The following is a 25,688-nucleotide window of genomic DNA, read 5'->3' on the forward strand; positions in this document are numbered from 1 at the left end:
CATTGATAACATCACCCGGATAGCTTTCTTTCATCTCAGAAATATTGCAAAGATAAGAAATTTAATGTCATTGCATGATGCAGAAAAACTAGTCCATGCTTTCGTTACCTCCAGGTTGGATTATTGTAATGCCTTACTGTCTGGATGTTCCAATAAGTGCATAAACAAGCTCCAGTTAGTTCAAAATGCAGCAGCAAGAGTCCTTACTAGAACTAGAAAATATGACCACATCACGCCTGTCTTATCCACACTGCATTGGCTCCCAATCAGATTTCCTATTGATTATAAAATACTACTATTGACCTTTAAAGCACTAAATGGTCTCGCACCACAGTACCTGAGTGAACTTCTGGTCCTCTATGACCCGCCACGCCTACTTAGATCTAAAGGTGCAGGCTATCTGCTGGTACCTCGTATAGTGAAGGCTACATCAGGGGGCAGAGCCTTTTCTTACAAAGCCCCACTGTTATGGAACAGCCTTCCAAGTAATGTTCGGGAATCAGGCACAGTCTCAGCATTTAAGTCTAGGCTGAAAACATATCTGTTTAGTCAAGCCTTTTGTTAATGGTGTTTATGAGGTAAAGGAGTAGATCTGGAGGGTCCTCAGACATGTTTTGGTAAACTGGGATGTATGGATGCTGTCAGTCCCCACTCGCTTGCTCACTCGAGTTTGTTGACGGTGCAGTGGCTGGCTGCTTTATGTCCCGGGGCTCCCTCATGCCTGTGTTACCTTCTGGCTCTCCCCTTTTAGTTATGCTGTCATAGTTAGTTGCCGGAGTCCCTGCTTGTACTCGGTGCAATATGTATACTGTTCCTACTTATTCAGGTGACATTGGGCATACCTAACCACCTGTGTTTTCTTTCCCTCCCCCCCACCCCAAATCTGTCCCTCTGAGTTACATGGAGTCAACAGGAAATCTTTTGGTGGAGACGGTGGGGACCTCGACTGGCTATCGTAGCCTGCAGGGAATCGGCCGTCAGACATTCTGTCGCATGTCCCAGACCCGGTGAAATGTAACTGAATTGTCTTGGCCAGGCCTAAGGGTCCCATCTGCATCTCATCATTGCTGAGGAGTGTGCTCCCATCACCTAATCAAGCATCCAGCCAGAGCAGGTCATGATATATTTTTTACCATATTAACATGCCATTGTGTGTTATGCCTGATGTAAAGACTCTCGTCTCTGCGAGCCTACCACACAGATTTAATACTTGTCATTTTTAGGGCATACCTAACAACGTGTTTTCTTTCTCTCTCTCTCTCTCCCCCCCCATCTGTCCCTCTGAGTTACATGTTGATCCTGGGATTGAGATGCTGGCCTCTTCTGCCCCTCGGACCTGCTTGATCCATCCTGGTGCCCTGTGTCTGGTCGGAGTTTTATCGCCCCACTCCTGTGAAGGACGGCCCCATGAGGACAGTTGAGGGTTATACCTGTTAAAACTGTTAATATTATAGTCAGGCTGTCTGTTGTTGCCCAAATGAGGATGGGTTCCCTTTTGAGTCTGGTTCCTCTCGAGGTTTCTTCCTCATGTCGTCTGAGGGAGTTTTTCCTTGCCACCGTCGCCACAGGCTTGCTCATTGGGGATAGATTAGGGATAAAATTAGCTCATGTTTTAAGTCATTCAAATTCTGTAAAGCTGCTTTGCAACAATGTTTATTGTTAAAAGCGCTATACAAATAAACTTGATTTGATTTGATTTGTCAGTCTGAGGTTACTAAGAGTAACTTTGTAGAAGTGTTTAAATTAGCAAAGGCGATGTCCAATGCTGTAGTATGCTCTGGCCCCATCCCAATGCGGCGTGGCGATGTAGCTTACAGCAGGTTATGGTTGCTGAACTGCTGGTTATCCAGGTGGTGCTCTGAAAACAGTGTGGGCTTTAAAGATAATTGGGCTAATTTTGAGGGCACTGCTGGCTTGTAAGGGCGGGACGGTATCCATCCCACTCGGCAGAGGTGGAAAGTAACGAATTACATTACTCGCGTTACTGTACTTGAGTAGCTTTTTTGTGTACTTATACTTTTTCAAGTAATTTTTAAAGAGTGTACTTTTACTTAAGTATGTTTTCTTTTAAGTAGTGTACTTCGGTACATTTTACATCACAACCGTTACTGAGTAAAAAAAAATAAAATAAATTAAAAAAAGGCTAAAACGGAGAAGGGGAAATGCGTTCTGGAAATGAATCACGGGAAGGACAGTTGTCGCGCGCGCGAGTCTCACACAGACGATGGCGGACATGCACCGGCGCTTTAAGGGGGGGCTTCGGGGGGCTCACGCCCCTGGGCCACAGCCAATCAGGGGCCTTGTAATATTAATAAAATAATAAACTGTCGGAATCGTGGGCCTACATTAATGTACGGATAGAAATAAGGTTAGAAATAAATGAGCGCACAGTAGCCTGCTGTAAGAGACATGGTGGATGTGGTTCGCGAAACGAACACCCACAACTGGACCAGAATAAAATGGAACAAAATGTAACGTCATGCACGAAAGCGCGCCAAAGACTGCAGACTACTGAGACACAAATTTAGAGGCTTTGAAAGATGAAGCGTTCACATGTTAGCGGGGCGCATAAAAGGGAAAAAGAGAGATGCAGGTAATGATAGAATCGTTGCCTAAAGTCACAGACTTTTTAAGGTAAGGATCACCAATCTGTTCAGAATATCAGCTACTTATCAGTTATCAGCCTACCAGCAGCTAGGCTATGTGCAGCTAGGCTAGATATGCTATGATCTGTCCAACAGTAAAATAAATCAGTTGTGATTTGAATACGTGTCGTGTGATTTGAGTTATAATCCTGTTAGTATAATAGCATATTTCGATGGGGATAATAAAATGTCTAAAACGGCATCTACTGAAGAAATTGATGAAAAGATTGTAGGCTATAATGTTCACAGTTCAGGCAGCAGACAGAGTAAGCATACTGAGGGGAATAGCAATACAAAGCTAGCGCAGATCCACATTTCTCGCTAGCTGTGTTGGGTGTGTTGTTAACCCGTGTGGATTTAAGTGAAATACTTGAGAAGTTCTGTGGTCAAGACAGCGTTTTAAGGTAAGGACGCTTGATTATTAATGTTTGCCCGCCGTGGCTTGTTGTTGACGAAAGGCCCACATGATTTTGCCTTATGCAGCTACTGCTAGCGTCATGCTTTGAACTAGGTTAAGCTCATTTGCGCTAAAGGATGGGTTTATTGAAGGACTTTGATGTAGCTAGTTTCTTTTTAAAAAATCGTATGCTCAAAACAGTATGCCCGTGTTCATCATGTTTAACTTTTTTCTTGATGGAGTGCGTGAAATATGTGCATGCGATGTCCCCTTAATTGGCATCGACGATGTTTACAGTGCAAACATCGTGATGGACGATCATATCGTGGACCGGGGGGGGGATTTTAATACCACATTATTAAATATGTTATTATTATTATTATTATTATTATTATTATTATTAAAAGTATTAGATACTCATCCGAGGCTTTGGCACGTTAAGAAAAAAAAGGGCTAGGTGATGTGGAATATTTGGCCTTGATAACGGATATGTGGTCCAGCTGCAACATGATGCCCTATATGTCAGCTACCGTACATTATGTGGACCGAGAGTGGGCAATGCAGTCCAAATGCCTGCAGACGAGTTTCATGCCAGAGACACATTCAGCGGACAATTTAGAAGACGCATTGCGCGAGACACTTGCCGAATGGAAAATAGAGGAGAAAAAGATCGCCTGTATAACAACGGGGCGAATATTGTCACAGCCATCAGGCAATTGAAATGGCCGTGGTTAAGTTGTTTTGGGCACAATTTGAACCTGGCCATAACCAACTCGCTTGCGCAACAGAGGGCCAGTACAGACCGAGCGTTTGGAGTTTGCCGAGCAGTCAACACTGCGTTTGCGCACAGCTGGCTTCGGAGAAATGAGCTGCGCAAAGCGCAGGTGGAAATGAACCTCCCCGAGCACTCACTGATCACGGCAAGATATTAATCTGCTCTAACAATGAAAGGCTAGTATTCAAACTATGAGAAGAAACTACACTTAAGCTATTACTCATTGTTTATTTACACCATATCAATTGAAGATGCATTTCGGCCTTTAGTGCGCACTTGAACGCGCTAATTTTTCCAATTTATTAGTGTTTGAATTATTGCACCAGCTTTTAAAATCATGATTTAATATTGGGGTGTTTTTTTTACTGTCTTTACACTTGTCAGAATCACCTTCATTCTTCCATTTGGTTTGACATTATGGCTTAGAGTGGACCATTTTGTATCTGAAAGTGGGCCTATTTACCAGATTAAAGTTATTTGACTTCTGCCGAAGTCTGCGCTTCACTGCCGTTTGATAAGGTGAAATATTTCCCGACTGTTAATAGTGGCTATTTGTTTGAACAACATGACAAATTTTACATTAAAAGTATAGTGTAGGCTAAAAAATGAAGTCAAAATTTATTATTCGTAGCATACTGTATTTGTGTAACCACATGTTATGTTCACTAGCACGTCCCTGCACCATAGCCTACGTGAACAAGCAGTAATAGGATATTACTTTATAATGATTTATATAATTATGTATTTATATGTTATATATTTATATATTAAACAAAACTAACTAACAAAAAACTAACTTTTTAGGTTAAATAGGCCCAGATGATACCGTATATGCATGATTATGACAGGAGGGGGCGTGGTATCACGATGGTGGCTCTCCATCGTGATGGATGACCACCATCGTCGATGGACGATTGCATCGTCTATCGGCACAGCCCTAGCGTGAAATATTGTTGCAAGTGGTATTTTGATGCAGTCATGTCAAAAAGGCAGTTGAATGCACGGTCTCATTCAAGGAGAAGGAAGACTTGCATGATGCTTGAACATAGATCGGTAAAATAGACCCTAGTAGGACTTGGTTTCGTGTATTTCGGTCTGTAGAGTTATGAGTTTGGTTGCTGTCCATGGTGTTTACGTTTCATGTGGCCGCCGAGCCAAGTACCTTGACTTGCAGTGAATGTTTGTTTTCATGCCGCCGAGCTATTTTTATGTATTTTATTTTTTAAAAGGACTTGTCTGTAGGTGTGTGTGTTTTATGTTTACAACACATAGGTCTACATTATAGCGCACGCAGGCTTGTGTGGTTATCTCTGGCCATGCCCCTGCGTGAAAGTTACGCAGTATCACTGTCCTGTCCGTGGTAATAATCAGAACCGGCTCTGTAATGATAATGCGCGCGTTCTTCTCTCCCTCTGTGGTCGGATGTGTTGAGCGATGTGAGCGTGGGCCTTGCGCAGCTACGCTGAGCCAAACGTAACCTATCGTAGGCTTCTAGGCTAATTACGCGCTTACACTGTAAATGCTTGACACGTATTGCAAATAAAATAAGAGTGTTTTCCTGGCCAACGGTAAGGGTAGGGTTGACAGGTAGCCTATGAGGGGCCTAGCCCCTGGGCCACGGGTGTTGATAAAGCGCCCCTGCGGACATGGAGGAGACCGAGGAACCTGTGGTGGACGACCCTGCAGAAAACGCAATTTCTTCCAGTAATGAAGTGCACCCCTGGCCCTACATACGTGATCACTTCAGCTTCGTAGAGAAAAGGGGTGACAGTTTCATTATGCAATGCAGATTATGTGTGCCCAAGAAGACAACCATTGCGGCATACAAAAATTCGACATCTAATCTGCGCAAGCATGTTGAGGTAAGTATTGTCATTGGCATCATAATCACGGGCGCAGATAGAGGGTGGGACGGGTGGGATTCGTCCCACCCAGATTTAAATTCACCTCGTTCGGTCCCCCCCCCCCCCCCCCCCCCACTTATAGGGAGGAAAAAACGTCTATGCTGTCTTTCTTTGCATAAGGCAAACCTCACGGAAAAATCAAAAGACTAATTACTATTCGGTTTATTGAGGTGCACAGCAGTGTATACATAGTTGCAACAACTCACATAAAACAAAACAAAGACTGATATTCGGTTGGTTGAGCTGCGCAGACTGCACAGGTTGCGAGCTCGAGCTTGGTTGCTATGGTTACCCACAACAAGTTTGACAGGTATATCGGGGTTGGGGTTGGTTTGCTGGCAGCTTTGTCCCCCCCAGTTTTTTGTCCCCCCCAATTCAAAAAACGTATCTGCGCCCCTGATCATAATGTTTCCTTTCCATAGTAAAACCGACAATAGGCTGGTTATATTCCAAAAATAGTGGATGGCATTGCTAATGTTGAAGTAGCAACCTGTTGGTACTGTAACATAACGGTAACTAGTCTGTTATTCGGTTGGCTAATCATGCAAGCAAGTTAGCTCGCCAACCTGATGTGATCAGTCCTCCTACCATTCTACATCCAACAGGCCAGAAAGGAATACTAAGCAAAACAAATAATGTTTGAATTGAATTGTTCAATAACACACAGTGCACACAGGCAAGCTACGAGATTTCGGTGCAACATTTCACTTTCATATTTCGTGTACAATGCTTTGTGTGTGGTCAGGGCGATGTAAACGACATGACTGTGTGTATTGACCTTTTTTGTTTGTCTCAGTTTTAATGCAGCATTATCCTAAGCATTCAATTTGATACACTTCCTTTAAATAAAACATCTGGGTTGAGATGTACGTATATCCTTGTTTCCTCTTCTTTTTCATTTTTGCACAACACAATGGAGGCAGAAAACACCCATTGTTAAAAGTAACGTTTTACTTTTACTCAAAGTACATTTTAAATGATCTGCTTTTTACTTTTACTTGAGTAGATTTTTTGTCTGGTAACTTTACTTGTACTTAAGTAAAATTTCATCAGAGTAACAGTACTTGTACTTGAGTATAATATTTTAGTACTCTTTCCACCTCTGATTATATCCACAGTTTTTTGCCAAGTCTCACACAGGTTTCTTTCAAGTCTACTGTTGGGCCAATAAATCATAAATAAAACAGCTCAGATTTGTTTGTTTAAGTCGTTTGCCACTCCACTTTATTCTCGTGGGTTCACATACCGCTGCCGTTATTTTCCCCTAATCATGAGTTTGTTGGTCTTTCAATATGGCGCAGGGTCTGTTTACTTCCGGTTTCGGGTGACATCAGTAATATCCCTCTATACTGAAATGGCGAGTCAGGTGGAAAGTAAATCTGGGGGTATCCAGCAGTTTTTTACAAAATCTGTGGATGAAAAGACACGGAACGTGACACGTGCTGAAGCGGTGATGGTTGACCTGTGCTTGGAGTTGAACTTGCCAATTAGTGCCATGAAATGTGAGTTAAACTTATTCAGTTTCTTTTTACATGTCTGATTTTTATTCACTGAAATATCAAACACTGGCTGTACTTCTTTAATTCAAAGTCTTTTCAGTGTTGCAAGTGCAAATGTACATGTAGTATGATCAAAAACAGAATTTTATTTTATTTTTATTTTAGTGCTGTTGGGATTGTGGCAAAAAATTGATAATTCCACTGTTTTAAATACAATTATAAATGTCATTTTATTCAATGTCTCTTCTGAAGCATTATGCTGAAGTATTTATATATTGGGACATTAAGATAACAATGTCGGACTCTCTTTGGCATGAAATAAGACATTTTTTTTTTTTTTTTATTAGAATCCGTTAACAGGTAGAACATTTTGCCAGGCAATATAATATAATACTTTTGAGGAGTTACATTCAGTACCAATGATTGGTCGTCAACCGTAATGTCTGCAAACAGGGAACACTATTGTATTTATAAAAATGTGATATATTGTATGCTCTAGAAATTTGTTGAGTGGAAATTCAGTTGAGATGGCTGCTCGTGTTTTGTTTATTCAATTCACATAAAACAGTACTTTTTAATAATTTAAATGTTAAACATATTGGTATATACACCTCTTTATAATGGAAATGCGTATAAATTAATGATACTGAAAGTCATTCCAAAATACTGAAAAATGTTTTCAAGAATACTGAAATTCAAAATTTGGGGTAGGCATCTCTGCACATGTATTCTGTTTTGCTCCTGCTCACCTTCATTCCTCTTCGTTCCAATGCATCCCTCCATCTCTCCAAACCCAACTCAACCTCCTTTCTACTTTCACCACATATCACAATATCATCCGCAAACATCATGTTCCATGGTGACTCTTGCCTCACTTCGTCCATCAAGCTGTCCATCACTATGGCAAACAAGAAAGGACTCAAAGCAGATCCTTGATGGAGTCCCACCTTCACCTTCAACCATTCAGTTGTTCCAACTGCACACCTCACTGCTGCTTCACTGTTCTCATACATGTCCTGCACCACTCTAATATACTTCTCATTCACTCCACTCTTTCTCATACAATACCATAACTCATCTCTCGGCACTCTATCGTATGCCTTCTCCAGGTCTACAAACACACAATGTAGCTTTCTCTGGCCTTCCCTGTACTTCTCCATTAACATTCATAAAGCAAAAATTGCATCCGACGTGCTCTTCCTTGGCATAAACCCGTACTGCTGTTCACAGATTGCTACCTCTCTTCTCAATCTCGCCTCCAATACCCTTTCCCATAGCTTCATGGTGTGGCTCATCAATTTTATCCCTCTGTAATTACTGCAGCTCTGTACATCTCCCTTATTCTTGTATATTGGGACAAGCACACTCTTTCTCCATTCATTTGGCATTTTCTCATTCTCTAGGATCTTATTAAACAAACAATCTCGTTAGGAACTCCACAGCCGTCTCACCCAAACATCTCCAAGCCTCAATCGGGATGCCATCTGGTCCAACTGCTTTCCCAGTCTTCATTCTTTTCATGGCTGCCCTCACCTCATCCTTACTAACCAACTCTGCTTCCTGATTTGCTGTCTCCAATGAATCTGACCTTTTCTCTCTTGGATTCTCCTCATTTAATAAATCCTCAAAGTACTCTTTCCACCTTCTGAATACACTCTGTTTGTCAGCACATTTCCATCTTTCATCACTCTTACCTGCTGTACATCCCTCACTTCCCTGTTTCTCTGCCTAGCTCATCTGTACAGGTCTTTCTCTCCTTCTTTGGTCTCCAGTCTTTCGCACAACTCCTGGTATGCATCTGCTTTCGCCTTCGCTACCGCTCTTTTTGCCTTCTGTCTCGTCTCTCTGTACGCCTGCTTTCCTCGTCTCTCTGATCGTCCCAATTCTTCTTTGCTAGCCGCTTCTCTTTTATAATTTCCGACATTAATGTAGCGACATTAAATTTTATAAATTTAATGTCGCTACACGATGCAGAAAAACTAGTCCATGCTTTCATTACCTCCAGGTTGGATTATTGTAATGCCTTACTGTCTGGATGTTCCAATAAGTGCATAACCAAGCTCCAGTTAGTTCAAAATGCAGCAGCAAGAGTCCTTACTAGAACTAGAAAATATGACCCCATCACCCCGTCTTATCCACACTGCATTGGCTCCCAATCAAATTTCCTATTGATTATAAAATACTACTATTGACCTTTAAAGCACTGAATGGTCTCGCACCACAGTACCTGAGTGAACTTCTGGTCCTCTATGACCCGCCACGCCTACTTAGATCAAAAGGTGCAGGCTACCTGCTGGTACCTCGTATAGTGAAGGCTACATCAGGGGGCGGAGCCTTTTCTTACAAAGCCCCACAGTTATGGAACAGCCTTCCAAGTAGTGCTCGGGAATCAGACAGTCTCAGTGTTTAAGTCTCGGCTGAAAACAGATCTGTTTAGTCAAGCCTTGTGTTAATGGTGTTTATGAGGTAAAGGAGTAGATCTGGAGGGTCCTCAGACATAGAGTGTTTTGGTAAACTGGGATGTATGGATGCTGTCAGTCCCCACTCGCTTGCTCACTCGAGTTTGTTGACGGTGTAGTGGCTGCTGCTTTATGTCCCGGGGCCCCTCATGCCTGTGCTACCTTCTGGCTCTCCCCTTTTAGTTATGCTGTCATAGTTAGTTTTGCCGGAGTCCCTGCTTGTACTCAGCGCAAAATGTATACTGTACCTACTTATTCAGGTGGCATTGGGCATACCTAACCACCTATGTTTTCTCTCCCCTAAATCTGTCCCTCTGAGTTACATGTCAATCCTGAGATCGAGATGCTGAACCTCTTCTGCTCCTCGGACCTGCCTGATCCATCCTGGTGCCCTGTGTCTGGTTGGAGTCTCATCGCATCGCTCCTGTGGAGGACGGCCCCATGAGGACAGTTGAAAGTCACACCTGGAGGACGCTCTGGACTCTTACAGTAATGCTTTTATGGCTGAGGACTACAGTTGACTTGCTAACTTTAGGGCTGCAGTTGTCATGAACAGTTTTGCACTCAAGTTTCCCTCAATGAAGAGTTTATAACATCAACGAAACTGGCTTCATGTTAGAAGAAGAAGATACCTTTATTCGTCACATGCACACTTCAAGCACAGTGAAATTCATCCTCTGCATTTAACCCATCTGAAGCAGTGAACACACGTGTGCGCACACACACACCCAGAGCAGTGGGCAGCCCAGAGCGCCCGGGGAGCAGTCAGGGGTTCGGTACCTTGCTCAAGGCCACCTCAACCCAAGGCCGCGCCACATCAACCTAACCTGCATGTCTTTGGATTGTGGGGGAAACTGGAGCACCTGGAGGAAACCCACGCAGACACGGGGAGAACATGCAAACTCCACACAGAAAGGCCCTCGCTGGCCACGGGGTTCGAACCCGGACCTTCTTGCTGTGAGGCGACAGCGCTAACCACTACACCACCGTGCCGTCCTTAAACATTAAAACTGTTAATGTTATAGCCATGTTGTCTGTTGTTGTCCAGGTGAGGATGGGTTCCCTTTTGAGTCTGGTTCCTCTCGAGGTTTCTTCCTCATGTCGTCTGAGGGAGTTTTTCCTTGCCACCATTGCCAAGGGCTTGCTCGTTGGATAGATTAGGGATTAAATTGTCTCATGTCTTGGGTCATTCAGATTCTGTAAAGCTGCTTTGGGACAATGTCTCTTGTGAAAAGCGCTATACAAATAAACTTGACTTGACTTTTTGGTGATGTGCTTTTTTTTGTACCAAAGAAAACTTTTAGAATTATGGAATGATTATTATCTCATCCAGCTGACAGGTGATGAGTTTATGCCATCATGTGTTGTCTATTGCCTGTCTGGCGTCATCCACATCAAAAATTGCTTCTTCTCTCTCAATTCTTCACCGATTTTTTTTTTTTTGGCAGGAAGGTAGGTCTGCCTGGGGTGCATATAACTTCTACCCAAATTTGCATAATTGCAGTTAATAATGAGATATGGAGTAATTAATTAATCCCTAACGAGCAGTTTCCACACAAATCGCTTCTTCTCCCTCAATTCTTCACCAGTTTTGATTCTTTCTGGCATGAAGGTAGGGGAACGTAGGGTGCATAGAACTTCTACCCAGATTTGATTAATTACAATTATTAATGAAGTTATGGACTAATTAAGCCTTAATGAGCAGTTCAACAAAAATCGCTTCTTCTTGGTCAATTCCTTACTGTTTTGGATTATTTCTGGTAAATAGGTCGGTATTCCTAGGGTGGATATCGCTTCTATATATAGCTTGTATATAGTGTATATAACTTACAGCATTTATTCTGCAAGGTGGCCCACTTTAGATCGTTCCTTCTGGACTAGACGGGGCCGGAGTGAGCTACGCCGTCGTTGACGGTCTCGTTGTTATTATACCTTTTGGAATTGGTCTCATCACACCAGAACACATTTTGTATGTAAACGTCGAGGAAGAGTGAAAGTTCCCTTCATACAGCAGTGTGATTGATTGATGTAGTAAAAAAATATATATTTTGTTTCATTTGATTTTCAGCCATGCTAAAAGTGGCGAGTTGAACTCTGATGTCTTCAGCACTGTAATGATGTTTTAATCGAGCAAAAATATCAGACTGAACAGAAGAAAATCAAACAGAAACGGAGGATGGAGGAAGATGGTGAGGAAGATCACACACCGGTTCTGGCGCCATTTATTGTATTCAAACTGGTGGGGAACAGTAGTTCAGCTTCTGGTGGGGTCACGACCCATTTATCTGCAAATCACCTCACTGAAAGAAAAATGTTTATTGAAAATTTTTTTTTTTTTTTCATTTTGCTTACAGGGAAAGTTCCTGGTAATCAGAGTCGGGTGACGTGTGTACTCAAGCTGATTTCCTGTTCTGTCCAATTAATAAGAAGAAGAAGAAGAAGAAGAAGAGAAGAAGAATTATTATAATAATCTGTCCGCTTGTGTGCTAGTTCACACATGAATGTGATTAATTTTACAGGTTAATAGAGACACGGTGGATTCACTCCTCCTGCTCCTCTCTGTGATGAAGAGATCATGAGGCTGAAAAGAAACCATTTAACCAATGGAACTTCTTCAATCAGTTTTAAATATTATTTTTTGTGTTGTTTAGCTGAACAGTTGTTTAGCCGTTTAGTTCATAAATACAGGAGAGAGGGAGAGAGAGAGAGAGAGAGAGGTTAATGAAGGAAAAAATTAGATTTTTATTGTTTTCTTGATTTTTCTTGTTCTTTCTTTGTACGATGACTCATTTTCTGCCGAGTCTCTCTTCTCTTTCTTCATTTCACTTCCTTTTGTTCTTCTCTTGCCTTCTTTCTTTTTCTTTATTTCATTCTTTCTCTGCTTTGTCCTGTTGCTTCATGTTATTCTTTATCCTTTCTTGCTCGCTCATTGTTTTTCTTTCCCACGTTTCTCTTTCCCTTTTTCTGCGCCACTTTTTCTTTCTCCATTTTTCTCAGACTGTTTACATTTATGTTTCAGTTGGTGGTCTGTGTTTCACCCGCAGGAGCTTTTACACATTTCTCAGTAACAGAACCTCAGAAACCGGGACGAAACTGGACCTTTCAGGGTAAAAAAAAAAACAAAAACACTCGTCTCGGCGTCCCTCAGGTGTGTATCACTGGCACATGTACAGTAGTTTCTATCTTTTACCAGTATTTTTATTTTAATATTTAATTTTTCAATTAATAAAAATAAAACATTTTTAATCTGCAAGTAAATTATATATAAATTTTGCATTACTGTGATGTCACCACTATAGTGTGTGTTGTGTTGAGATTTTCCTGATTAAATTCTACATACTCAGGCATCGTTTATCCTCCAAATATAAAATCAGTGTTAAAGCTGTACTGCCTTTCAGATTTTTCAAGTGTGGGTCATAAAAAGAATTTTCCCCGACACCCAATTATTTTTGTTTAGTGACCAAAATCTACTGAATTCAAATCACAGACATCCAATTTTATTAGTTTTTTTTAATAGAACAATTAATGAATTTATCTCCATGTAGCTCTAAGCTCTCTATTTTTTCCTGCTTCACCATGACCCAATTCAAGATACTACGTCATGCATCACGTGGTGTGCTTCCCCCGTTCACGCAAGGCATTGTGGGATACAAATTTGAAACAGGAGAGAAAAATGGAGGATGTGAGTGTGCGAATGAAACATGAAAGAGCGACTACAGTAACGGAAAGAAAGCGAGAAGAAAAGACGTTATGTTCTATAGTATAGAATCTATACGAAGGAAAGGAAACGCAGGACCAAACTAATAAATATGGGCGCTCAGCGAGCACCTCGGTGTGATCAGCTGTTCGTTTAGCGACAGAATGATGGAACTGTCAGTGCACGCTCAAAGGGAAACCTGTAGATGGCAGTAATGCAACACTGTGGATGCCAGCTGCTGTAAAACCCAAAAGAAGAAGGTAAACCTGCGCATGCGCACACGGACTTCCTCTGTCTGCTTGACTGCGCCAAGCGAGCGATTTCATGCACATTATTTGCTTTAATCCCCTCAAATTAAATAACTTCCCAGCCACAGAATGGCCTGATATTTTGTGAGATATTACAGAAATAAACAGATATCACAATCACCACATTTCAGACACAACTAAATTTCACCGAGTTTATGAAATCGAAAGGTTGTCTAGCTTTAAACGGGTGGTCTCGACTTCTGCATTTTGAAAACGTGACTGCAGCTCAGTTAGCAAAACCTCTATAAATTCACTGTTACTGATCCGTTTGAAATCCACCTCGAACTTTCTCTTCGAGTCATACGTGGAAACTTTGAACAGAATGTCCAATGCTAATCAAACACGAAGACTTTAAAAAATATTCTGAGAAAGACTGAAGTCTGACTCTCTCACTTCTAAAGACAGAGTCGCGTCAGCTGCAAACCTCATGATATTTCGAGCAGTTATCGATGATTGATTTTGCAAAGACCAGGGATCTCTCACTGTCACTGTGTGCAGGAGAGAAAACTAAAGATAATAATAAATAACGTTAATTTTATCAGAACATCAAACTGACAGGAGCTCGTTACGACTCTAGTGAAACTCTCAGGACTGTAAATTTGTCTGCGAGACTGAAACCGTTTAAAAAGTTGTTTGGTGTAAATCTGAAATGATTTTTTCTTTCCTTCATAGCCGCCTGGAAGACGGCAGAGGTTCGGGTCGGTTCCGGTCCATTACCAAATGAAAACGGAGTGGATCAGACAAGAGTTTAAAATATATGATAGTCCATCGTATCCAATAATGGCTAAGAGGTGTTTAGCATTTGTTTGCTTGGTTATGAGCTGCTTTCCCTGCATTTGAAATAAAACTATGATTGCATCTTTTAAAATATCACTACTTTGACAAAACATCTTCAATTTCATGTTACAGTTAAAGATCTACAGCTGAGGATGTCTCCAAATTCTACGGAATGTTTTTGTAATATCGTTAGCATCGAAAATAGCGACTCGCTACTCAGTGCAGAGGATTGTAGGAGGGCCGAGTCGCCCCTTTAACTGCTAAGGTTCTTTATTTTAGCCCAAAAGCAGCACGTGAACGTCTTTAAGACACCGATTCTGTAATTCTTTCAGTTTAATCCATGTTAAATTAAACTGATATCACAGTTCAGACCTGTAAAAGAATCTGAATGAAAACAAAACAACTTCACAACATTCCAGAGTCAGATTTAATCATAATTTAATTTGGGTAAAACTTTAGAATACAAAGGACACACTGATGTCTGTTACAGTAAACCACGTGCATGCAGATTTACTCTGAACTCTCAGGAAACTCATCTCTCTCTCTCTCTCACACACACACACACACACACACACACAGTGTTTATAGCACTCGATTATCAAACTCTAATAAACTACCTGAATCAGATATTCTAAAGTGTTACTCTGTTGTGCTTTTGCTGATCTGATCGGAACCACAGGCTTCGTCCCAAACGCTAGTCAGCGCTGAAAGCTAACACTCCCAGAATCCTCTCTAAACCTGACCTTGTGAGATTTCTTTGCATGTTTGTACGACGTTATTTTCAGAGTTTTGTCAGTTTTAACATCGTGAAATGTCTGAGATTCAGTGTACAGCCTGTTTATAGTCAAATTCTGAAAACGTGTCGAGCTATGAAGCTGCGTTAGCTGTAAAATAGAGCCGGACGCCGTGTGTAGCATATTTTCATGCTAATCTCATATCCTAGGATTAGCCAGTTAGCTGCTAGCTAATGAATCTAATGTTTATGTTCATTATTCGCTGGTAATTGAGGTCACAGAAAAAAAAATGACAGAAGTTCGAACTTTACGAAATCCAAATTGTGTTGATTTATTAAATCTGTTTCAATCAGATTATAAAATTGGTACATGGATTATACAGTAAAGAGTATTAAGTGCGGTTAAAATTAATTTGGTGGGAGGAGTCTCATTGATGCTCATGCTAATGCTAACACATCTCATCTCATTATCTCTAGCCGTTCTACAGGGTCGCAGGCAAGCTGGAGCCTATCCCAGCTGACTACGGGTGAAAGGCGGGGTTCACCCTGGACAAGTCGCCAGGTCATCACAGGGCTGACACATAGACACAGACAACCATTCACACTCACATTCACACCTACGCTCAATTTAGAGTCACCAGTTAACCTAACCTGCATGTCTTTGGACTGTGGGGGAAACCAGAGCACCCGGAGGAAACCCACGCGGACACGGGGAGAACATGCAAACTCCACACAGAAAGGCCCTCGCCGGCCACGGGGCTCGAACCCGGACCTTCTTGCTGTGAGGCGACAGCGCTAACCACTACACCACCGTGCCGCCCACGCTAACACATACTAACCACTAAAAAAGTAAGAAATATAGTGAACTAGCTAAAGTTTGAAGCTTTACTGTTAAACATTTATATTTAGCATGAAGTTTTTACACCACAGTGCTGCTGAGTTCCAGATCGGTCAGAAGAGAAGGCGGTGATTAATTTCCTAGAACAGCAGCTCTGACAGTCATGCAGCTGCAAATCACAGGTTTATTTATAATTAACGTGCTCATTAAAATGATACATTATGGTTGCTATAGTAACAGTTCATTCACAGGGACGTGGGGCGTGTTTTCTGTTGTCAAACGTTTGATGGAAGGCGTGTCCTCTCTAATCTCCGGTGTCACTGCTGCAATGGAAGAGGAATAAAGCACTAAAAAAAGAGATGCGCTGTTCCAGAAAACTAATGAACTCCAGGGTGAGAGCACTCAGTCCCGTTTGCTTCCTGCGTCACACCACACCATCGTTGATTAGTTTCCGATTAGTCCTGTGTTCTGAAATTACCGCACCAGTTTCTCTCTTCATTAAAGTCTCGTTTTCACATTTTGTTCGAATCCCACCGAGCTCCTCTTCCCTCTCCAGCACTAGCAATTGGGACACACCCACATTTCACTTCCCATCCCCCAACCACAAAAACAGAGAACTTATTTGTTTATATTAACATGCAAAAGACACTCATGCAGTTCCTCACGTGCAAAAAAACACGTTTGATCTCAAGGTGCAGATGTTTGGTATCTAATACAGAGAGCGAAACATTCCCAACGGGCTCCATCCAAACCGCTTTTCAGTGTAAGAAGATTATGAAATTTAGTAAAATCTCAATTTAAATATAGACATAAAAAAGAAAGGGATCAGTTCTAACTCTGAGAAACATGCAGAGTCTCCATGTCTCCACGCTGGACGCGTGTGCTGGCACTTTAGCTTTAGCTACAACCATCCACGCATGCAAAAACACGAGCGACAGACGGACAGAGACGTGCTGATCGTCTAATCACATCCTAATCACATCCTAATCAGATCCTAATCAGATCATAGTCAGCGTTCAGCGGCTAAACGTCCTGGAAGACTCGAACTCGCTGGGGCACTTGGGGTTGATGCCCTTGCTGTTGTAGTAATCCACCACCTGATTGGGCACTTCAGCTAAAACGCTTTTGGCCAGAGCTGCAGGAGACGCCTGAGGAGGACGAGAACAGAACAAACATCACAGCCTCAGATTCTTCATCCTCACAGAGAGATGCAGAGACACAGAGACGCAGAGATTGAGAGATGCAGAGACACAGAGACGCAGAGACACAGAGATTGAGAGATGCAGAGACAGAGAAACAGAGACAGACAGAAAGAGAGAGAGAGAGCTTGTGCTCAACTGTCAGTCACAGAAACCATGGTTCATGTTCAGAGTTTATCTTCAGGACGTGTTTAAACATCGTATAAGAATAAAACTGGACATTTTCAAAAAAAATTTCTGGTGTGTACGAATCCTGGTCCTGTCATATACAAATGTAAGTGACCAAGTAAACAAACAAACAAATAAATAAATACATACATTTTATAAGGTTAATGTTCAACATAAAGCATAAAGTCACCAAAAACTTTTGTTTCCCCCCAAGTTCCACAATAAAAGAAACAACCAATCTGATCGATCGATTAATAAAGACCAGAAGATAATAAGATTTTGAGATTAATATGTTTTTTTCAGTTCCACAATAAAAAAGGTAATTTTATGCCACAAATATGGAAATTCTATATGCCCCGCCCCCTTTTGTAGTAAATTATTAGTGCGGTTTTATGGCTCAAAAATACTGTAACTAAACATCATAATTAAAGTGTGTGTGTGTGTGTGTGTGTGCGTGTGTGTGTAATAAACTGGTGTTAAATGGGCTTCATTTGCATACTGGCCTCGGATTGGTTTTTATATTTTGTGATGCAATAACTGTTCAATATCCGAGCTGTTCATCTCTCTCTCTCGCTCGCTCTCACACGATATCTCATCTCATTATCTGTAGCCGCTTTATCCTGTTCTACAGGGTCGCAGGCGAGCTGGATCCTATCCCAGCTGACTACGGGCGAAAGGCGGGGTACACCCTGGACAAGTCGCCAGGTCATCACAGGGCTGACACATAGACACAGACAACCATTCACACTCACATTCACACCTACGCTCAATTTAGAGTCACCAGTTAACCTAACCTGCATGTCTTTGGACTGTGGGGGAAACCGGAGCACCCGGAGGAAACCCACGCGGACACGGGGAGAACATGCAAACTCCACACAGAAAGGCCCTCGCCGGCCCCGGGGCTCGAACCCGGACCTTCTTGCTGTGAGGCGACAGTGCGAACCACTACACCACCGTGCCGCCCTCTCACACAATATTTCACCTTTTATTGTTTATTGTTATAATTTATTGCTGTTTAAATTATAATTTAAATTTATCTCAGTTATAAGTTTTCGGATTCTCGGAGTTCAGAAGTTACTGTTAAACTTTGAAGACATCGTTACTGGCTCATATTTTGTCGTCCAGTGAGACCCCAGTCATCTGAAAGCTCAACTCCTCGGGTTTTAATGATGTCAGTTTTCCGCAGTAAACAGCTCCTGTGTTATGAAACAGAGGAAACTGCGAAACTGCTCACAATTTGCGCTCCTCGTTTCAGGAGTTCAGCCAAGTCGAGGATGTTTACGGAGGCAAACTGTGAATCCAGGAGAGAATTAATGAGACGCCAGAAAACATCCACACGCCTGAGGAGACGATGGAGTCGAGTCCTGAATCTCCTCCAGAAGAGCCAACACCTGATGGCGGGTTCTCTCCACTGAACTGAGCACCGGTCTGTATGAAGCTGTGAAAACGTCGAGAAGTAAACAAAACTCTTGGCAGGATTCAGAGAATAAACACAGCAAAGTGTGAAAAAGCATCAGCGTTTAATGAACATCCTGGGATTCAAACACTGCAGAGTGTTTCTTTGATTCTGTGCCATTTGCAAACAATTCGGTTCTTTTCAGTGAAGTCTGAGACACTGAGAGTCGTTTCAGCTCAGGAAGAACGACACGAACATCACGGCGCAAAACATCACAAACTTGCTCCGGGTTCAGAGAAAAAGGCACAGAGTCTCATCTCACCCCATCATCTCTAGCCGCTTTATCCTCCTACAGGGTCGCGGGCGAGCTGGATCCTATCCCAGCTGACTACGGGCGAAAGGCGGGGTTCACCCTGGACAAGTCGCCAGGTCATCACAGGGCTGACACATAGACACAGACAACCATTCACACTCACATTCACACCTACGCTCAATTTAGAGTCACCAGTTAACCTAACCTGCATGTCTTTGGACTGTGGGGGAAACCGGAGCACCCGGAGGAAACCCACGCGGACACGGGGAGAACATGCAAACTCCACACAGAAAGGCCCTCGCCGGCCACGGGGCTCGAACCCAGGACCTTCTTGCTGTGAGGCGACAGCGCTAACCACTACACCACCATGCCGCCCCAGGCACAGAGTCATTTGTGAATTTAAAGATTTTGACTCCTGAATCAAATGATTCAAATAATCTGATTCACTGAAAAGATCCAGAATTCAGATCACGAGCTTTAAAACGTTTTCATTTGTCTTCTTAATAGATGTTTAATTTCTTCTCTTCTCCATTCTCACTTTCCTTCTTTTTCTTTCTTTCTTTCCATTTTGCCTTTCCTCTTCTTTCTTTCTTTCTCAATCCTGTCTTTTTTAAATTAATTTATCTCTCTCTGTCTCTCTCTCTCTCTGTCTGTCGCTGTCTCTCTCTCTGTCTGTCGCTGTCTCTCTCTCTGTGACTCGGCCCCGTCGTCTCCTCAGGCGTGTGAATGTTTTCTGGCATCTCTTTAATTCTCTCCTGAACCAAAGAGCGTGTTTTCGAGTGGTTTTGTTTTCTTTCCTCCACACAGGAGCTGTTTACTGCAGAGAAACATCATTAAAACCAAGAGGGTTCGCACTTCTCGATGACGGCTGTGTTATTGTCTGTGTTGATAACGGAACTGAAACCCAACCCTCGCTCTCCTCCGTCTCATCAACATTCTGCAGTTCTCTGAGTTCCTGTGTTTACATCCTCATTACGAGCGTTAGCTTTACATCACTGTTATTTTCAATTTTTTCTGAAAACTCAGTAATTCAATAAAAGTAGATCTGGCTCTCCTGTGTGTGTGTGTGTGTGTGTGTGTGTGTGTGTGTGTGTGTGTGTGTGTGTGTGTGTGTGTGTGGTGATTAAAGGAGTGGCACAGTGAAAGGTGATTAGCTAAAAGAAAATGCTGAGGAGGCTGTAATTAACCACACACACACAGGAGAGATCAGCGACACAGAGCAACACACTGACTAAAGCAGTTCACACACGAGGGCAAATAAATGCAGCGTCTTCACCAGAGCTGCAGCTCCTCCATCACTTACTTATATAATATCAACACATCGACATCTGAGCAAAGCGGCTAACCTGTCGCTAACAGCTAACCTGACGAGCACGTCTGTCCTAGCCTGGGCCCGCCCATCCTAAGCGTGACGCAACACGAGGGCCTGTTGCGAGCTTAGTCTGGCCAGGCAAGCTATCTCCAGCTCTTCCAAGCTCCCGAAAAATCGGGAGCCAATCAACTTTGAGCATCTCCAACGGCCCTGGGTAGAGGCATGTTCAAGGCACTGACGTAGTAGAACTGCGACCGGAAGCCATAGATTGTTTACAGAATCATGCTGTATTGAAAGCATTCAACGGGAAGTTCTCATTGAAAACGGAGCAAAGAGCAGCCCTGGAGGTATTTATTGAAAGGAAGGACGTTTTTGCCTTGCTCCCGACCGGCTTCGGTAAGAGTTTAATCTACCAGTTAGCCCCGTCGTGTCACATACGTCAGAGGAAAGAGTGATGTGATTGGTTTAAGCTTCGTCACAGCCTTTTCTGGCTTCGACCAGTAGCAAACTGAGGCATTTCAGGGAGGCGGGTCAACCACACCTTTGGGAAACGGTTGGGGTTAATATCTTTGCCAGACCAAATGCTCGCAGAGCTTTGAAGTCGCGTTAGCCAGACTACGTCTGTCCTGCCCAAAACTCATTTGTTTGCTTGTTTGTGATTATTATAAAGTTCTGAGTAAGGGAGACTGACGTGTTTGAAGTTGCGGAAGGGGACAAACTGGACAATGTCTCTCAGCACCGGTTCTCCTTTGGGTGAACGCAGGATCCCGTCGTCTCCATCCAGAATCTGCATGTCGGTGAAGTCTGCGTTCCCCACGCCCACGATGATGATGGACATGGGCAGGTGAGACGCGTGAACGATGGCGTCACGCGTGTCAGCCATGTCTGTGATCACACCATCCGTCAGGATCAGAAGGATAAAGTACTGCTGCGGGGGGGAGGGGGAACAGACAGAGGGGGGAATGGGGGGAGAGAGAGAGAGAGAATTTGAGAGAGAGTTAGTTTGAATTTGACAGAGGGTGAATATCCAAGGTAGAGAAAGAAAAAGGTGTGTGTGTGTGTGTGTGTGTGTTACCATGGCCTGGCGGATGTGCAGTTCCTCGGAGGCAGATTGCGCCACTTTCTGGATGATGGGGGCGATGTTGGTTGGGCCGTACAGCTGGATCTTCGGGAGGCAGTTCTGATAGGCTTCTACTACACCCTGTATGCCTACACACACACACACACACACACACACACACACACCATTGTATTACTTATAAATAAATTTGATTTTGTGAATCTGTAACTTATCAGTAATAAGAATTATGTGTCATTTGGCCCCGCCCCCTCAATTACCTGGAGCTGGTCACTCATAACTGATTGTGTCGTAATGTGAGATTGTACTCTGTGTGTGTGTGTGTGTGTGTGTGTGTGTGTGTGTGTGTGTGTGTGTGTGTGTGTGTGTGTGTAAAACTCTATATATAGACTGCACAGACACTGTGAAACGAATTACATCAGGCACTCAGCCAGCTGACCAGAAACCAGCAGTGTAGGTCACTGTGCGCGCACACACACACACACACACACACACACACACACACACACACACAGAGTATCTAACAATCAGGAGCTACACTGCAAAAAATGATAGCAAGTGAAAATATCTTGAAAATAGTTGAATCGATCTAACATTTCCTGTTAAAAGAAAACAAGACACAAATTCTGAGATTATTAAAGCTAGTTCTAGATTGTAACCAAATTACTGTAAGATTTCTTATCAAGTAAAATATCTGTCCATGCAGAAAGATCAGTTCACTGGTATTAAATAACTTTCTCCTCAAATTCAGTTCTCAGTTTTTTGCAGTGTAATAAGTTCACACCACATTATACTGTACATGAAGCTGAGTAACGGCTTATTATTCCTGAGTGAACCATGAAATAAATGAAAGGGGGAAAGAAAGAAAGGATGGAGTGGGCAAGGGAGAAGAAAAAAAGAATAAAGATCAAATAGCTGAAAGAAAGAACAACAGAACAAAAACATGGAGAAAGGAATGGAGAGATGGATGTGACGGTGAATGGAAAGTGGTGGAGTGATGGATAGAGAGATGGATAGTGATGGAGTGATGGATGGAGAGATGGATGGATGGAGAGTGATGGAATGATGGATGGAGTGATGGATAGAGAGTGAGGGAGTGATGGATGGAGGAATGGATTGAGAGAGATGGTTGAAGAGACAGATGGAATGATGGATGTAGAGTGATGGAGTGATGGATGTACTGTAGAGTGATGGAGGGATGGATAGAGTGATGGCTGAGAGAAGGAGTGAGAGGTAGCAGATAGAGGAGTTAATTGGCTGGCTTTTATGCAGCGGCTGTAATTGGCAGCGTTGTCTGAGACAGAGAGAGAGAGAGAGAGAGAGAGAGAAAGAACCGACACTAATTACAGAGTGGAGACACACACACACACACACACACACACACACTAACATTCCTCCAGTGGATTTTTTATCAAACTGTAAAATTCCTTCAGAAATTAAATTCATATTCAAATGAATTAAACATAATTATTATTCAAAACAATTTAAATATTAATAAGGGTATGATGTTAGTAGTGAAAAAAGAAAGAAAGAAAGAAAGAAAGAAAGAAAGAAAGAAAGAAAGAAAGAAAGAAAGAAAGAAAGAGTACACCGTAAAACATTTCAAATTGGTTGAAGTTGGAAATGCAGGTTAACTCAGTCTGACGATTCTCTTTGTTTTAACTCAGAAGTCGTCTCAGTTCGTCCCGACAGCCGAGGGATTCAAGTCGAACCTCTGAAACTTGCACAGATGAGTTCAAATTAAACACTTTTCAGAGCTCACGGAGTTAAAGAGAAAAAATAAGTGGACAGAACTAAACACGGCTGAAATGTTTTACAGTGCAACAGAAACAGTTGCTAGAAGAAGACAGCATGGAGAAACAAACAAACAAACAAACAAACAAACAAACAAACAAATACAGCTTCGGGGGAAAGAGAGAGAGAGAGAGAGAGAGAGAGAGAGAGAGAGAGAGAGAGAGAGAGAGATGTGGGCGCTGCTAGAGGAAGTGAATCCAGGAATAGACGAGAGAATCAAGCAACACCAAGGCAATGGAAAGGAGGGGAGCTGTTCATCTTTCTCTCTCACTCACTCACTCACTCACTGTCACTCACTCACTCACTCACTCACTCACTCACTCACTGTCACTCTCTCTCATCACTCTCTCTCATGTTCTCTCACTCTCACTCACTGTCACTCTCACTCACTGTCACTTACTGTCACTCTCTCTCGTCACTCTCTCTCTGTCACTCTCTCTTATGCTCTCTCACTGTCACTCTCTCTCACTCTCTCATGCTCTCTCAATCTCTCTCACTGTCACTCTCTCCCACTCACTCTCTCACTCACTCTCACTCACTCTCACTATCTCTTTCATGCTCTCTCTCTTTCTCACTCTCACTCACTCACTCCCTTCCTCTCACTCTCTTTCACACTCTCTCACACACTCTCTCACTCTCACTCTCCCTCATGCTCTCTCTCACTCACTCACTGTCACTCCCTCTCACTTGCTCTGTCCCTCTCTATCTCATGCTCTCACTCTCACTCTCTCTCGCACTCTCACTCCCGCTCACTCGCTCTCTCTCACTCTCTCATTGTCTCTCACTCTCATGCTCTCTCTCACTCTCTCACTGTCACTCTCTCTTTTACTCTCTCTCACTGTCACTCTCTCTCACCATCTTTCTCATAATGTCTCTATCACTTTCTCTCACTCTCTCTTTTACTCTCTCTCACTGTCACTCTCTCTCACCATCTTTCTCATAATGTCTCTATCACTTTCTCTCACTCTCTCGCACTTTCTCTCTCACCGTCACTCTCTCTCACCCTCTCACTCTCTCTCACTCCCTCTCTCATTCGCTCACTGTCAATCTCTCTCACTATCTCTCTCATACTGTCGCTCTCTCACTCTTACTCTCTCACTCTCAGACTCACCCTCTCACTGTCACTCTCTCTCCCTTTCTTACTGTCTCTCACACTCACTCACTGTCACTCTCTCCCACTCACTCGCACTCTCTCTCACTCTCTCTCACATCACTCTCTCTCTCTTATGCTCTCTCACTGTCACTCTCTCATGCTCTCTCTCAATCTCTCTCACTGTCACTCTCTCCCATTCACTCTCTCACTCACTGTCACTCTATCTCTCTCATGCTCTCACTCTCTCTCACTCTCTGACTCACTCTCTCTCTTACTCTCTCACTCTCACTCACTGTCACTCTCTCCCACTCCCTCTCTTTCACTCTCTCACACCGTCTCTCACACTCTCTTTTTCACTCTCTCATGCTCTCTCACTCTCCCTCATGCTCTCTCTCAAACTCTCACTGTCATGCTTTCCCACTCCCTCGCTCTCTCACTCTCACTCTCTATTTCATGCTCTCACTCTCACTTGCTCTCTCTCACTGTCACTCTCTCTCATTCACTCTCTCACTGTCACTCTCTCTCACTGTCACTCTCTCTCACTATCTTTCTCATGCTGTCTCTCTCACTCTCTCTCACTTTCACTCTCACTCTCTCTCATGCTCTCTCTCTCACTGTCACTCTCTCTCACTCCCTCTCTCATTCGCTCACTGTCACGCTCTCTCACTGTCACTCTCTCTCACCATCTCTCTCATACTGTCATTCTCTCACTCTCTTACTCTCTGTCACTTTCTCACTCTCAGACTCACTCTCACTCTCTTACTCTCTCACTCTCACTCACTCTGTCACTCTCTCTCTCTCTCTCTCTCTCTCTCTCTCTCTCTCTCTATCTCTCTCACTGTCACTCTCCCATGCTCTCTCTCACTCTCTCTCACTCACTGTCACTCTCTCCCGCTCTCTCACTCTCATTCACTGTCACTCTCTCACTTTCACTCTTACTGTCACTCTCTCACTCTCTCATGCTCTCTCTCACTGTCACTCTCTCTCACTCCCTCTCTCACACTCTCTCTCACTCCCTCTCTCACACAGTGTCTCTTTTTCTCTTTCTTAAAAAGTTTATAAGACAAAAATCGCAGCTTGTTCCATCATGTTCCTGAGAAACTGTACAGAAGTGTAAACTCCTCCTCGGTCCTGAAGACGTCAGAAAACTTAAACCTCCAGCTTCCCCTCTGACTGATACACAGCACTGACACTGGAGACTCCTTACAGAGACGATACACACACACACACACATTTCTCCCAACAGAAATCTTCGCTGTATCAGTGATGATGAACGAGCTGTTACTGTAGAAACCACAACATA

At 43.0% G+C, this 25,688-nt stretch overlaps 1 protein-coding gene across 1 annotated transcript in view; it reads right to left on the reverse strand.

Annotated features, from left to right (window-relative positions):
* Positions 1-17,048: 17,048 nt before the first annotated feature.
* Positions 17,049-25,688, reverse strand: part of cpne4a (copine IVa) — a 65,297-nt gene continuing 56,657 nt past the window's right edge. Inside the window, exons 12-14 of the mRNA XM_060900473.1 lie at positions 21,496-21,629; positions 21,112-21,348; positions 17,049-17,180 (exon numbers count right to left, since the gene is read on the reverse strand). Of these exons, the coding sequence (XP_060756456.1) occupies positions 17,049-17,180; positions 21,112-21,348; positions 21,496-21,629 (503 nt within the window). The remainder of the gene's footprint in view (positions 17,181-21,111; positions 21,349-21,495; positions 21,630-25,688) is intronic.

The sequence above is a fragment of the Neoarius graeffei genome, chromosome 19 (assembly GCF_027579695.1).
Source record: "Neoarius graeffei isolate fNeoGra1 chromosome 19, fNeoGra1.pri, whole genome shotgun sequence".
In the NCBI taxonomy this organism is placed as follows: domain Eukaryota; kingdom Metazoa; phylum Chordata; class Actinopteri; order Siluriformes; family Ariidae; genus Neoarius; species Neoarius graeffei.